General features: G+C 40.8%; 1 protein-coding gene across 6 annotated transcripts; it reads left to right on the top strand.

Moving 5' to 3' along the window:
• The first annotated feature begins 1,973 nt into the window (after positions 1-1,973).
• Positions 1,974-15,106, top strand: impdh1b (IMP (inosine 5'-monophosphate) dehydrogenase 1b). Of its 6 annotated transcripts, none has more exons than XM_043236521.1 (16): positions 1,974-2,591; positions 6,074-6,172; positions 6,244-6,318; positions 9,088-9,136; positions 10,622-10,723; positions 10,806-10,880; positions 10,993-11,199; positions 11,507-11,594; positions 11,741-11,940; positions 12,157-12,247; positions 12,328-12,423; positions 12,656-12,799; positions 12,883-13,027; positions 13,127-13,270; positions 13,378-13,461; positions 13,549-15,106. In XM_043236521.1, the coding sequence occupies exons 1-16, from the start codon at positions 2,386-2,388 to the stop codon at positions 13,568-13,570; spliced, it is 1,827 nt and encodes a 608-aa protein (XP_043092456.1). In that variant the 5' UTR covers positions 1,974-2,385; the 3' UTR covers positions 13,571-15,106. The 6 variants fall into 6 exon arrangements, with proteins under 6 accessions (XP_043092456.1, XP_043092457.1, XP_043092459.1 ...); XM_043236524.1 differs by lacking the exon at positions 1,974-2,591 and adding an exon at positions 4,188-4,440; XM_043236523.1 differs by lacking the exon at positions 1,974-2,591 and adding an exon at positions 5,351-5,487.
• Positions 15,107-15,142: the final 36 nt, after the last annotated feature.

Genomic DNA, 15,142 nt, shown 5'->3' on the forward strand with positions numbered 1-15,142 from the left:
ACCAGCCTACAATAAGTTTGATTTCAATAGCAGCACTTATAAACAAAATCTTAACAGTTGGTGACTGAGTGCTATTCAAAAGTTTAACTATTTATTTAATTACAGTGTCGTTTGATCACTAGCTAACCGTATCCTGAGTTCTGTCTTTGTACAAGACATTAGATTTCAGGGAATTTCTCTGAGATCTTACATGCCGGTGTTTTATGTCCGGATGTTCTGTAAAGAGCACAGATTTTCACAAGATACCAAATGTTTGGATGGCTGACATTATTTTAGGGATTCTTATGGAAATGATTAGAATCTGATTCATGTGATTATTTGAATGAACTAATATTAAATGTTATGGGGTTTTAAATCAAAATATGACTTCCCGCATGTTCATTACATATTTTGCATAAAAAAACCCCAATTGAATAAAATCAAATTAGATATTATATAGAAAATCTGAGCAATTACACTTTTTTTCAACATGTCACAACAACACATTAATATGGAAATTAGATACAGTAATGGATAGCATTGTGTTTAACGGGAAAAATCATTCTGTTACATATTATATAACATATGATCCTCCTTATAAAAAGTCTGGTATTAAAACAAATTGATTGGTGATCTGTCTTTTCATGTGCGTTCATGCAATTACATGTTGAGTACTGACGTCCTCCACAGAGGACATGGCATAACTTGTAAATTAAATATGTTCAAAAATGTTATTTCTCAAGACCTAAACAATGTAACGCCATGATTCACAAAGCTTTGTTTTTTGTCTGGGTCTCGAAGAGATGAGCGACTGCGCAATGGAGGATGTGTGAAGATTGAAAAAGTCTATGCTGCTCTCTTCTGGCTGAAAGAGAGAAGTGGATATTAAAAATCGACCATAAATAGTCGATAGGGGGAGCAGAAAACTAAAACAAGTCCCAAGAACTTTTTGGACCTACACAAAGGCGATACCATGGCATATGAACATGGTGATTAATTCAGGTCACATAATGTATGGGAAGGTAGCACTAAGTGAATGGGACATGCATGAGGTTCACTATCATGCTAACGCTAACCCCATGAGAAGACAAATGTTCCATTCACCAGTCAGGGTGGCAAAGGCATTGTATATTTTAGACGACTATGTAGATAAACGGTTTTGCATAGTTTTGAAGATCTTTCTCACACCGTGCCAGGTTTAGCCCGTGCGGTTTTGAAGACTGACTGTTTTCCATAAGGTCTAAGAGGATTTCAGCTTAAGCTACCGTCTCAAACCAGCAACCACCTGCCTTTGCTTCATTTGAAAAAAACATACAGGAAAAGAAAGCCTTCGGTTATAATGCACAATACAGTTATCAAGCACTCAGTGACGATGTGTTTTGATGCGTAATATGCGGCCTTGCTATTGTGAGGCATACTTATTAATAGAGACCTCGCAATCTTTATCGTTTATACGAATATAAACCCAGAACCCTAAATATTCAGCACGTGCTACAGACTTGAAGGATACTTTCAAAGGATTTTTGTTTGTGAGGAGAAAAAAAAAAAAAAAAAAAAAAAGAGATCTACCACTTATCTACCACTTTGTTTGTTGTATCTCTTTTTCTTATCATTCGCGTTTTATCTGTTTGTCAGGTTTGTGCCGGTCTTGTTTATGTAGTTTGTTTTGTCTGGTTGTTTCATTGCAAGTTTGCATGTTTAAACGTAAAACTTTTTTCCCGGTTGTTTCAACCGTTCCAAATTAGTTTGGTTTGCTTGCTTAATACCTTCTATACCCGCGGCTGTGGGCTCTACACACGTCAAGTCTGAGTCAGCGAAGTGCCTTTTTTTCATCTTAATGGTCCCCAGGTCTAATTCTCCAATCCTCTTTGTGTTTGTGACATGCGCTCTTGACAGAACTGCGGCTAAAACCACAAAGAGAGAGAGAGAGAGAGAGCGCGAGCGCAAAACACTCCTTTCTATCTCCTCACTGTCCCAGTATGCAACTCCCTCAGGCTTGAACATTCTCTTACTATCTCTAGTTTTGTCAGTCCCTCGTTCTCGGTCCTCCTTTAATACCAGCACTTCTGCACGCAGTGGGATTCAGAGGTGGGAATATCTCCACGGCGACACCTCGGTCTCCATGTGAGCAGGTGCGTAGAGCATGGATCCGCAGTTCCTGGGAACTCGCTCGCCGCCGGTTATATGAGCTCCGTCAAACACAAACGACCACAGGATCCTGGATAACCGAAACTGCTTGACTCTGGATTTCCAGCTGGATAGATCGCGTTAGCCTTTGTCGTTACACGCTTCTTTTCGTTCCGTCCTTGAATCCGAATCTTGGCTCCATAATTGCGCCGCTTTGAACAGGACTCATCGTTTGAATTTGCACAAGACTGGCTCGGACTGGTTGGAGTTGTTTTGGAAATGAACAGCGCCCAGACTATATCCTCAAACAAGGCGGAGATGGAGGAGATTCCAGAAGAGTTCCAAAAACCGGAGACGAACCACGAGATGGTGAACGACACTGAATGTTCTCCCGACGGCTTCCCAGGGATCGCTCACGTGTGCGGACGCGAGTCTGCAGCTCAGCGCTACACAGCGACACGCTTGCAAGCGGGTTTTCCAGACAGGTGAGTCGAAGGTTACGAAGTCGCAGAAATCTTCTCGGCTCTTGATAATCGAGATTTCACGCATTCTTCCGAGCCCGTGTCTCTATTTAAACGCATTCAACTTATAAATCCCCACTTGTCGTGCTATAATTAAATGCAAGACTTGTTCTAATCTCTAATCTTAAAGACCATCAAGATCAGGGGTTAAAATAGTCTCGCATAATTGAAAGGCTTAAAATCTGATGTGGGGTCAACAAAAGTTGACATTTGAAAGGGCTATTCTGGGCATGGCGGATCAGGTCTTCTCCAGCTATGCAGTGAAGTGTGAAGTCCTGGCAAAGTCCAAATGGGTCAGAATTACTGAAATAGCTGCCGGTGCAGGAAGATATCCTGACCCACATGTCCACTGACCCACATTGTGGTGAGGTACATATAATCGCTTCACCTCTCTGTTGTGATGGGGGGGGAGACAAGGGTCAGGGCTTTAAACGGCTGTTGCCTCCGTCACACACACGCTACGATTCTTTGCAAACAGAGCCATGCTTACAGCCTGAACTTCCTTTCTATACACACTCGCTTGTCTAAATAAATGTTACAAACCCATATGCGCTTCCCATCTGGTCCAAAAGCTCCCCGGGCAGTCATGGGATAGGTGCTTACGGTACCAAACCTCTTTTTTGACGCTTTTGTCAAGACTTTGGTTGCTTTAATGAAAAAGATCACAATTTGAGTTGTTCAATAGCACGCCAACGAATTTGGTTTTAAGGTTGGCTTCCCAACCAATGGTTAATCAATGGAAGGCAAAGCAAAGCATACCAGACTTGATCACGAGTTGCTTTATAGTGCTACAATTGTTCAGTTTTTTACATTACAGTGTCAAAAAAAATGAAAACCAATATGAAGAGAGGAAATTATTAATACGGCAGACACTACAAAAATGTTCAATGAATGCTTTTCACGCTATTCATTTTATAATACTTTACTACTATATCAGAAGAATATATTACACCCCTTAAAAGAATACGAGTAGTGAGCACATTAAAACAAAATTAGTTTTGGGCTTCCGCGTGGGCAAAGCGCTGGCCAATCAATGGAGAGGATTTGTAATTTGCTTAAGAGCAGTCATCCTTCAGCAATTGGCATCGGGTAATTGGTTGTGGCTGACTTAAATCTAGCAGTCTTTGGTTATAACATTACGGAACTGGGTCATTGGCTTATTTAGCATTTATTCAAAACTTCACGAGAAAGCACTAGAGAGAATATTATCCAAATATGTATTACTTGCTTTATTATGCTTACAACATACATTTGAAATGCAACTCATTTGGCCAATGGCTTACGTATAATACCTTTGTGAACATACAAAATTCACTTGTTGATATGAACTGATCTACCCTACTTAAGCGTTTTAGAGTCTGTATTATTATATAGGCCAATATTTCACTTCAATAATTTGGCACATGCTTTTTAAACAACATCACATGATTTCACCTTGGCGGTGTCTCGAGCATCCTTATTTGACTCTGACCCCCACACACACAATGTAGCCTAAAAATACAGAGCATGCATACACACGCACTAAAGTGGCGGCAACGAAAGAGTTAACCATGCCGTCACCACGTGGATGTAGAGCTGTTGAGGATATGACGCGCGCTCTCCGTGTCTGCCTCGCTTTCTACATAAAGCCAGACTCATCACAAAACCCGAATTCAAACGAGACCCTCCGAAGGACCCGAAATCCCGGACAACAGTGCGCGTAGATGATCTAACCGGTTTCAGCGAACACACTCGCCTCCAGAGAGCGGTAAACCGGGTTCTCCCGCCTGACGCGCATCGGCTCCAGACACACGCGTGCTCATCTACGGAAAAGGTTTGCATTTATCATCATTTACTCGGGCACCGCGCTAAATACGCTTCTTTCGGTAACGCGTAGCAGGAGGAGCACTAACAAAAGAAAACCTTCCCCCGGTTTGCTCCCGATTTCGATGGAGACTCCGGGTTTCCCTGGCTCACATTTATTAATGTACACAATGTAGGTCACCGGGCCAGTAGAGCGAGTCTGTAGATCGACTTATAAAGGCTGCGTTCAAGGAGCAGCGCGCGAATACAATGTTTCTGTCAGTTTACGCCCGTGACTGCGTGCGTGTCAACATCTGTTGGTTTATTTTTAAGTCGCGGTTGCAGATGGAATAATGTTAGTAGGTCACGGCGCTGGGAGTTACATTATTGCAGCACCGGGACGTGCGTTTGGGCTGTTAATCGACTGGGTTTACATCGTGAAACCCAAACGCCTCGCTCCCGATGTTCCACGCGTCGCGACATGCGGTTTAACGCGGACAGAATCTACGTGGCTTCCTGTTAACGCCGGACTTCTGAATGCACTTTTTAAAATACAATAAAACATAAGAAATGCATTTAATACCGAAATGAATACAATTTTCTCCAAAGCAGGAAAAAGCGCTGAGATTTAAAGCGAACTCGCAGTAGGTTGGGATTGACGTTAATGGGGTTAATATTAAAATCGACCGATATTTGGCTATAAGACGATAACTATAGCGCCTAGATGAGTACCGTCCGCGTTGAGTGGATTTAAAAACACACGCATATCAGCTGAAATTCGGTCACTGATTTTATGGACCTCAGCCAAAGTCAATAAACAGCGTCACCGCCACCGGTACAGAGTCTATAAAAACAACCACATTAAAGTCAAATGAAATATCAAATGGCAGGCATTTTTAACCCTTTTTAGCATCACCCGGACTCTATAAAACAAGCGACATCCTCAGCGAAAACGGACGCTTCACAAAATGGCCAAATATAAGCAGAAAGCTATTAAAATGGATTAATACCAGTTCCAGATCATGTTTCTTGAGCGCCGCTTTCCTGAAGAGCTAATCCCCAACTCGTTTCTCTGGAGGTTTGTGGCCATTTCAAACATCTTGATTGATTAGCGAGTTCAGGTGTGTGTTTTGGGTTTAGAGCTGAACTCTGCAGGAAGGTGGCCCTTCTGTTGCATGATTGGACACCATTGACCTAGTAAATAGATTTATTTTAATTTTTTTTTTGTGTGTGTGAATTTTGAGTAAATATTGGGTAAAATACGCTTAATTTGCGGTTGCCCTCCCTGCCTTTAGGTTCTTTTATATCGACCGACAGCTACTTTTATTGTTTGTTTTGATTATCTGATTGGTGGAGCGTCCTTTGCAGAATTATGGGTAATGTGGTTTTCGCCCAGGAAAACTACAACTACGCGGCTCTGTCAAAAATCACCCTTAAACACTATAAATAAATAAGTTAAAATAACGTGAGCGGTTGGCTTCAACTAAAGCATTTGCCATCGATTCATAACTTTGCAGCTCATAGTAGGTATGTCTTTTAAGTGATTTGTTAAAAATGAATGGGATTTTTACATAGAGCCTGTATATAAAGTTGTAGATCAGCTCTTAGTAACTGTGTAGTAACTGTGCTGTTTACAGGCTGTGTTTGTGTATTGCTTTTTCCAGTATGGCAGACTATCTTATAAGTGGAGGAACGGGCTATATCCCCGATGATGGACTGTCTGCCCAGCAGCTCTTTTCCGTTGGAGATGGTCTCACCTACAAGTAAGTGCTTTTCATTGGGTTCCTCTCCCTGCACTGATACTCTGTGTGTGTAATGGGCATCCACATTACAGATCAGAACAGCAGTCTGTCCGAGACGGACTCACGGCGGAAGAGCTTTGCTCTATGGGGGACGGTTTGACTTACAAGTGAGTAATATGGCCCTTTATTTAAGACATCGTCTTCTAGCGAGCTCAATAAGAGACTCAAACGTTCCAGCTGTATGCAGTCTGGATGGTGTCTGGTTAGGGTCCCTGCTTTTGGTGGACAATTGAAGGATTCTGCTTTCAATCGCTGACAGGGGAGATTTCAACCGTAACTTATGGCATGTGTTACATTAGCTCGGTGGAATCTGGATATAAAATTGTGTGAATGTACTAATTTGCATGATCGACGATTACAAGCTCAAATCACAGGGGTTTGTTAAAGGGATAGTTCAGTTTTAGCTCCCATTTTAATTGTCGTTACAAACACGTGTGGCTTGCTTACTTTTTTGGCAGATATTTTGAAGAACTCTGGGACATCGTACCTCAGTGACTTTCACTTTACAGCCACCAAAAACATCTTATGTTACTAAAGAAAAAGTCTTAGAGGTTTGGAGTGACACGAGGGAGAGTAAACGTTCGGTTTAACCATAATGCATTGTAATGTTAGAATGCAAGGAGTGACGTTAGGACATGGTGAGTTTACGATCAGTCTCGCCTTTAAGATTGAGATTACAAGGTAAAAGGTCCAGCTGTATAACGGTCTTATCTGTAATGAAAAGCGTGCAGGGATGCATTCTGGGCCGCATGACTATCCTCACGCTGGCGTCATGTGAGGAGGGGGGGTCCTTCTACACACACGCACGCATACAGAGATAGAGAAAGCACAGTTAATGTCTATAACCTCCCGTAAATCTGACACGGGTATGTGCTGAATTGATTTGTGTAATGCACACACATGAGTTTTCCTGAACAGTTTTTCTTTGTATGGCATATGACACATGAGGCTCTGACCTCTGTTGTACTGATGTGAGATGTCTCACGCCTGTGTTACTTTTTTTTGAAAAGATTATTTTATCAGAGAGATTGTCTCTCAAGATATATTCCTATGTTTCAAAGAAGAAATCAGCCATACAGGTTTGGAATGATGAATGATGACAGACTTTGTTTTTAGGTGATCTATCCCTTTAAGAGATATTAAAATGCCTTAATGGTTTAGTTAATAGTTTCTTTTTATTGTTTTAAACTTGCAAAGCAATTTATTTTAGTTACTTTTTAGTCTACATTACATTTATTGATTTGCTGAATCAATCTGTTGAATTGCATTAGCTGAAAAGTAATTGTTGAATTAAGCTATTATTTCCCATTGGTGTATTTGAATGTAAAATATTCATTAATGTTGAACCTTTGATTTAAGAGTACAATCAATTGAAATGGCAAAACTTAAATTCTTGTAGGCCTTTTTTTAGTCTGTGAAAGAAAATGTTCTTAGTATTACCCTGTAACTGCGACTGCTCATTGAAACCATATAGCTGAACGATTGGGAGACGTGTAAAATTGAGTTGATTGTGATGTAGAGTTTAGCGGATCACCACGTTACCTGGATTTGTTCAGAGCTGGTCGGAATAAAGCTGTAGTCAGCGAGTCTGTGGTGATATTTGGCACCGTGTTTGTCTGCATATTTGGAGGTAGTCTGGGTTTCAGTCTGTACTGTTTTTGAGTCTAGTGAAGTTTACAGTCTGAGTCATCTAAAACTGAGACTTGTTGTTCCACCGGAGAGACGGTAGAGCTGAAAGTCAGCAGTGAGTTTATGAACCGATTACTGTTGATGCTAATATGTACGTTTGGGACATTAATTTAGGTACATAAACACAGAAAGTAACAAAGCGGCCCTGCTTGGAACATATCTGATGGTTTGTATGAAGTTATGCAGAGCAGAATTCTAAACCAATCGTATTTCATTGTGGGCGTGGCCATCACAATGAAAATGTCTATTCTCTTCGGCTTGTTTGGACATAATCCGATTAACGTGGATAAGAGCTTTTAATGATGCCACTTCACTTTTAGGAAGTTACACCACATACTCCTGCATTATTTCTCCCAGTCAAAACAATTCTTGGATTTGTGCTGAAGACTCTAGTACACTTAATCGGGACCGTCTGTTTTGCCCTCATTTATTTAGGCTTTTTTTCGTGCCGTTCACACCCAGTGTTGTTGATGTTTAGGAGCGTGTGGTCGGCTCATGTGGGCGTAGAAGAACTCTGCCCTGTTCCAGTCGACACAAAATCCTTATTTAGCCCACCACAAGAGGAGAAAATGTGTTTGAAAAATATGTCCTTCAAGTTGCCTCTGTCTCTCCCTTTATTTTGACGTATACATAACCTGTTCAGAGTCCATCTTTTTTTGGCACTCATCTGCCAAGCAGTTACCTTTCGTCTATGTGAGGGTTTTTTTTTTCTCTCTCTCGCTCTTGCTAGTATTTATGTCATCTGGTCAAGGAAGCCGGCAGGATTTATATAGCACGTATGGGTGGATTTCAGTAGGCCGGTGAAGGTTTGTTTCATGCAAATGAGAACATGTCAGAATGTGCCTGGGCCTCAGACGTTCCTCAAGCTCACCTCAGAAACCACACTTATTTTAGAGCTCCTCGTCATTTAAGGTGTCATAAATCCAGCAGTCGGCATCGGGTTTTCATTACGCTTCAATGTTTATCTGAAGCATAACTATCGCCTCCTCTCCCTTTAAAATAAAATGGATGTCTTTGCATCTGGTCAAATGCTAAAAACCGACCTTTTGAATTGTACTGCATACATCCTTAATGTTTGAGATCGGTACAATTATTTGTAATTAACAAAAAAAAAAGAAGTACTTTTACTATGTATTAGTGCATGGTAAACGACTATTTCTAATCATCTCTCTGTGTTTTGTTTGCAGTGACTTCCTGATCTTGCCTGGCTTCATTGACTTCACCTCAGATGAAGTGGTGAGTCGTCTGCCTTGTATCCGCCACACTTTTATTCACTCATTCGGTTTGTTTTCATAATGATGTGTTGGTTTAAACAAGCCGTCTGTATTCTCTGCACTCGCTATTTTTAGCTAAAAGGCTGTCTCCTCTGCTTCATTGCTCATGGGCATTATTACGCCTTTCCTTTCTTCATCACCGCATTTAAATCACGAGTAGTTTATCTAGAATAAATCATGAGTGTTTTATTTTCTTTAATAAAAAGCGCATATTTTTTAAACCCATCGAATGTCTGTGCTCCCAATATAAAAGTTACTGAGTCCAACAATTAAAACCAATACTGTCATAATTTTAAATGATGTATTTTATAATTGTGGCAAACGTTGTTTAATTAACAAATTATTCCTCCATTTAAAAAAAAAAAACCAACAACCTTATTTAGAGTGACCACAATGTGAAAAGTAGCACTTTTGTGACCTTATTTGACTTTCGTAATGCTTAATTCAGCAGTTTTAAATTTGCATGAAGTGCTCATAAACCAGCTGCCTCTTCTCCTCTTAATTTGAATTGCGTTCTAGTTTGTGAACAGTGTTCACAATCCACTTGCACGAATTAAAATTTAATGAACTTTGAACATTCTGCTCTATTATCTTGTTTTCTTTTTGTCGTTTTATTGCCTAGAAGCGGAAAACACAAAACGGCCAGTGTTGAAACTGAAACTCCTGTTTGGGTTTTTTTTTTTTCTGTGTAGGCTGGTTTAACAGCTATGTCTGACTTTTCTCTAAAACTTCACGAGCTGGCTTTCAAATGAACCATAGATTTGGGACGTTTCCCACTGTGGAGTCTGTTTTCCCATGAGGCCTCTCTTCCTCACCCGTGTGAATGCAAAAGCGTATTTTGGGAACTTAGGCAGTCGGTACCGACAAGGTGAAGGTTGTGAAGGAAATATTTTGAGCTTATCTGTGTTAGAGGAACACTTCTCGGCGCTGGTGTACAAACGAAGGTCACAGTCTTCGCTTCCACCCACCCATTTTTTTCAGTATTTTGATTTACATGCACTTTTACCCACATGTGCAGGCTAATATGCGGTGTTCATTAAGTTAGATTGCGTTCTTTGACCTTATCATTTAAAGGTTTGGGGTAAGTCAGTTTTTTTCAGTGTAACTAAAGGAAGTCCTTTATGCTTAACAATCCAGCATATTTTTTTAAAATCAAAAGTAAACTGATATTTTTGAAATATTATTATAATTTAAAAGAATCGTTTTCTATTTTGAAACTTTAGTAAAGTGTGTGTGTGTGTGTTTTAACCATTTCTTTTGTCACACAAAAATGTTGTTAATGCTAGGTTATGTTCCTGTTTAAATGATATGTACAGCAGTTATTAATGCCCTTCTGCCTCTAGTGGCCAGAAATGGAACTACACAATCAATATACACTCACTTTTGCCCTGAAGCTAATGATCATAGTTGTTTTATTAACATAATATTTCTATAATGTGTTATGTAGGATCTGACCTCAGCATTGACCAAGAAAATCACACTGAAGACCCCACTCATCTCCTCTCCTATGGATACCGTTACTGAATCCTCAATGGCCATCGCCATGGCAGTGAGTACTACTTAAATCCTTTTTTTGAATAGCCTGAACACTTCTAAATAATTAATGTAAATGTTTCTCACTTGTTGCTCAGCTGATGGGTGGAATTGGCATCATTCACCATAATTGCACACCAGAGTTTCAGGCCAACGAGGTGCGCAAAGTGAAGGTAAGACCGCTTCACCCTCCATAAATGTTTAATGTAAGGTCTTCAGTGAGTGTGTGTGTGTGTTTGTACCTGTTAATATTTGATGCAAAGGTCTCCGTGTATGTGTCTGCAGAGGTTTGAACAGGGTTTCATCACTGATCCAGTCGTTTTGAGTCCTCGTCACACTGTAGGTAATGTACTTGAAGCAAAGGTTCGACACGGATTCTCTGGAATTCCCATAACCGAGACCGGCAAGATGGGCAGCAAACTGGTCGGCATCGTCACGTCACGAGACATTGATTTCCTGTCTGAGAAAGATAATAACAAACCCCTAGAGGAGGTAAGTCTGCCTGTGTGATGGAGAGTTTCTAAACTGTTGCTCAGAAGTTTGTGAAAAATTGGTCTCATGACAAAAAAAAGTGCTGTGTGTAAATCATTCTGATTTGCTGGTTTGAATTTTAAAGTAAAATAAATTTTTTCAAGTAGCGATTTGAAATAGAAGCATTTAACACTATTACATCCTGTTTACATAATGCATTATTAAATACTGTCCCTTTTGATCAGTTTAATGCTGGATAAGGGAAAAAAAAACTTACTTAAGTGTGTTCTGTACAGTGATGGCTATACACTTTGTACATGTTTTCCAGGCCATGACTAAAAGAGAGGATCTTGTAGTTGCTCCTGCTGGCGTGACACTAAAAGAAGCCAATGACATCCTGCAACGCAGCAAAAAGGGTGAGAAGACCAAAACACAGACTACAATCACAGTTATTATAACTGAATGTTAAATTCTTTTAGTGCTTCATTTTCCTTAACAACCACAGGAAAGACATCCAACAATTTTAAAAAGTCTCAGTGAGTTTTCTTAATGTGCTCGGTAGGTAAACTGCCCATTGTGAATGACAAGGATGAGCTGGTGGCCATAATAGCCCGCACAGACCTGAAGAAGAACAGGGACTACCCTCTGGCCTCCAAAGACTCCCGCAAACAGCTGCTGTGTGGTGCTGCCATCGGCACCCGTGAAGACGATAAATACCGTCTGGACCTGCTCATGCAGTCTGGGGTGGATGTAGTGGTTTTGGTAGGTCAAAGCCACTGCGCTTGTTCTAATAAAAATGTCAATCATTGGTTTTGAAACTAAAGCAGACGCTGCCTTTTGCTTAAGTCAGCTTATCTCCAAGATCGGTTTCACGTAGGCCTATATTCAAAACTGTCAGATGCTATTTTGGCGATTCTATTTAAAGTGAAGTAAGTCCCTCTAGCATCACCGACATTGAGGTTTTTATTTGTTTTTCAGGATTCGTCACAAGGCAATTCCGTATACCAGATTAACATGATCCATTACATCAAGCAGAAGTACCCAGATCTGCAGGTCGTGGGAGGGAATGGTAAATACAGATTGAAATACTATCTTCACATACTTTACAATTCCTCAGTCTTGTTCTTACCTGAGTGTCTGTGTCTGCAGTGGTTACAGCCGCTCAGGCGAAGAACCTGATAGACGCAGGGGTGGATGCGTTGAGAGTGGGAATGGGCTGTGGCTCTATCTGCATCACACAGGAAGGTTGGTTCTCTCACACATGCAAAAATCTAAGCGTCCATATATTGCCAGGGATGCAAACCCTTAGGGTGGTATGAGAGCACAAGTTTTAAAAAGAAGATTTACTGTGTGTGTGTTTCTAACCAAAAGGTGGCAAGTTTGCATCCCTGTATTTCACATCACAACATACAGTTATGTACTCGCATGTGGGTACTCACATATGCTGCACTATTCCTTCCATTTTTAATTCCTGTAGTCATGGCATGCGGGCGGCCTCAGGGCACCTCCGTGTACAAGGTGGCCGAGTATGCTCGGAGGTTTGGGGTGCCAGTCATCGCGGATGGAGGCATCCAGACGGTCGGCCATGTGGTGAAGGCTCTGTCCCTGGGGGCATCGACAGGTGATTGTTGTTGGAATTCACCTTTATACAAAATTTAAGTAATGTTGAAAATGAAATGAAGGTCGAGTGCTTTCTGTCTGCAGTTATGATGGGATCTCTGTTGGCCGCTACCACAGAAGCACCGGGCGAGTATTTCTTTTCTGATGGTGTGCGACTAAAGAAATACAGAGGCATGGGCTCACTAGATGCCATGGAGAAAAACGCCAGCAGCCAGAAACGATACTTCAGGTACACAATAGCTCTTAAAGAATAGGGTGTGACATAGTATGCAGTATATAATTTTATCATCACATGACCTCATTTTCTTCTGATTGGCTGTCTTGGCAGCGAGGGCGATAAAGTGAAGGTGGCTCAGGGTGTGTCGGGGTCAGTGCAGGACAAAGGCTCAATCCATAAATTTGTCCCGTACCTCATCGCTGGAATCCAACACGGCTGCCAAGACATTGGTGCAAAAAGCCTCTCTGTGCTTCGGTGAGTATGCGTCTGTGTCTCTTTTATTGCGAATTTGGCTCGTTTAAATGTTGATCAATTTAAGTGCCGAATGAAAATTCCTTCTCCGTTTCTGTGTGCGTGTTCAGGTCCATGATGTATTCTGGAGAGCTGAAGTTCGAGAAGCGGACCATGTCTGCTCAGGTGGAGGGTGGCGTGCACGGACTTCACTCGTGAGTCACTAGAGGGCGCCGAGGATCAACACTACCTAGAGCTAGGATTGGTTTCACTCTTAAAAATGCTGTCTTTTGTCTCCACAGTTATGAAAAGCGTCTTTACTAATGGAGGGGGACAGAAAACGGATGGGAAACAGCGACCAAACACCTCAGACAAATCCTAGAACTTACCCCCACCCTGCCAGAACCCGTTCTCTGCTCTTCACCGCTCCTCTGACACGACCACCACAGTGAGATACGGAGAAGAGAAGTATTAAATGAGTTTGAGAGCAGGACCGCAAACTAATTCAGTCCCCCCCAAAAACATGGCAGTTGCACTCAAGGGAGCATCAGGGTTACCAAAAAGCTGCTTGTTTGTGTGTTTTTGCAGCTGTGTTTGAGCAGACTGGCAGAAACATTTTTCAGCGAATATTCTTGAAAGCCTTTTTTCCCCCCTCCCAAACTGAACCATGTTTTTTGTCTTGAATATTTTTATAAGGCAGCATTAGTGTCTATATCACCGTATCCACCTGCAAAATGACTGCTGCCTTCAAACCAAGTTCTCCAGCTGTACTTGAGGCAATCTTTTCTGTAGTAGATTTGTAACTACTGAAGATGCTATGAGATATATTTTTATTTTAGAAGGCAGAGAAACATAGCAAATTAATGTCGGTTTTATGATCGTTAAATGTCTATTGTATTATTGGTGGGTCAGTTTTCTCTACGTCCGCCATCCCGCCTCCTGTAAACTGTGGGTACGATTCATACTGAAAATAACAATACCAAAACCGATATCTGTAGATATACGAAGTTGCTCTGAGAGTGTCATGTGTCTGGATTGTATTTTTGACCAAAAAGCTGGAACTTATACTGAAGGGTTTGATGATTATCAAGGTAAATTTATTGCTGACTTTTAATACAGTCTTTTGAGGAATTTTAAAGACGAATAGTAATTATGGGATCTGTGTGAATGCAGTTTGCGACTCTGAGTGCTGTACAGGTATGAAGAGTATTCATTTGCATGCTGCGTGTGTTTTTCTTTTTTTTTATATATATATATATATATTTACATAATTGCCAAGTGCATTTTTGTTAACTTGCCTATTTAATCTTCTATAAAAGCCAAATAAATGCTGTGAGTATCCTGGTCTCAGGATATGTTTGTCCATTTAAATGTCCCCTACAGTTTTGTGTGTTGGGTGGACCAGTGACATGCCTTGAATTGTGTAATAAATGAAGGACACCTCTGTCTTAACCCGAAACACACCATTCATGCTCGCCAGATCCTGTGGCTTCATATAACTATCACTGCCAAATGAAGCATGTCAACCATATGAATTGAAATGAGTGTTTTTGTAATACATTTTCAGTACTATTTGTTTAGCTTTTTGCAGTTTCTAGAGGTTTTTTATTTTTTATCTCAGCATTAAATACGTGGACACAATTATTCAAGCTGTACAAAATTCTCAGTGTAACGTTGTACAAAGACACACTTTGCATCCTTTTACATCAACTGGATGTTGTTTGTTAGTGTGTTGAATTGCCCACAGTCACAGTCTCTGACAACTCAAGAGCCAAGTTTGTTTACCACGGTGTACTCAACTGAGGTTGCATATCCTATTCAGTATTGTTTAAAAAAGAAATAAAAGTACTTAATCTGTTACTTAGTTTTCTTTTTGGTTGTTTTATGTGTGTGAAA

The sequence above is a fragment of the Puntigrus tetrazona genome, chromosome 4, assembly GCF_018831695.1.
Source record: "Puntigrus tetrazona isolate hp1 chromosome 4, ASM1883169v1, whole genome shotgun sequence".
Classification (NCBI taxonomy): Eukaryota; Metazoa; Chordata; class Actinopteri; order Cypriniformes; family Cyprinidae; genus Puntigrus; species Puntigrus tetrazona.

Coding starts and splice junctions, on each gene's coding strand:
- impdh1b (XM_043236521.1), top strand. CDS start 2,386: ATGAACAGCGCCCAGACTATATCCTCAAACAAGGCGGAGATGGAGGAG. Junction 10,724..10,805: donor CAATGGCCATCGCCATGGCA/GTGAGTACTACT, acceptor CTTGTTGCTCAG/CTGATGGGTGGAATTGGCAT. Junction 13,271..13,377: donor AAAAGCCTCTCTGTGCTTCG/GTGAGTATGCGT, acceptor GTGCGTGTTCAG/GTCCATGATGTATTCTGGAG.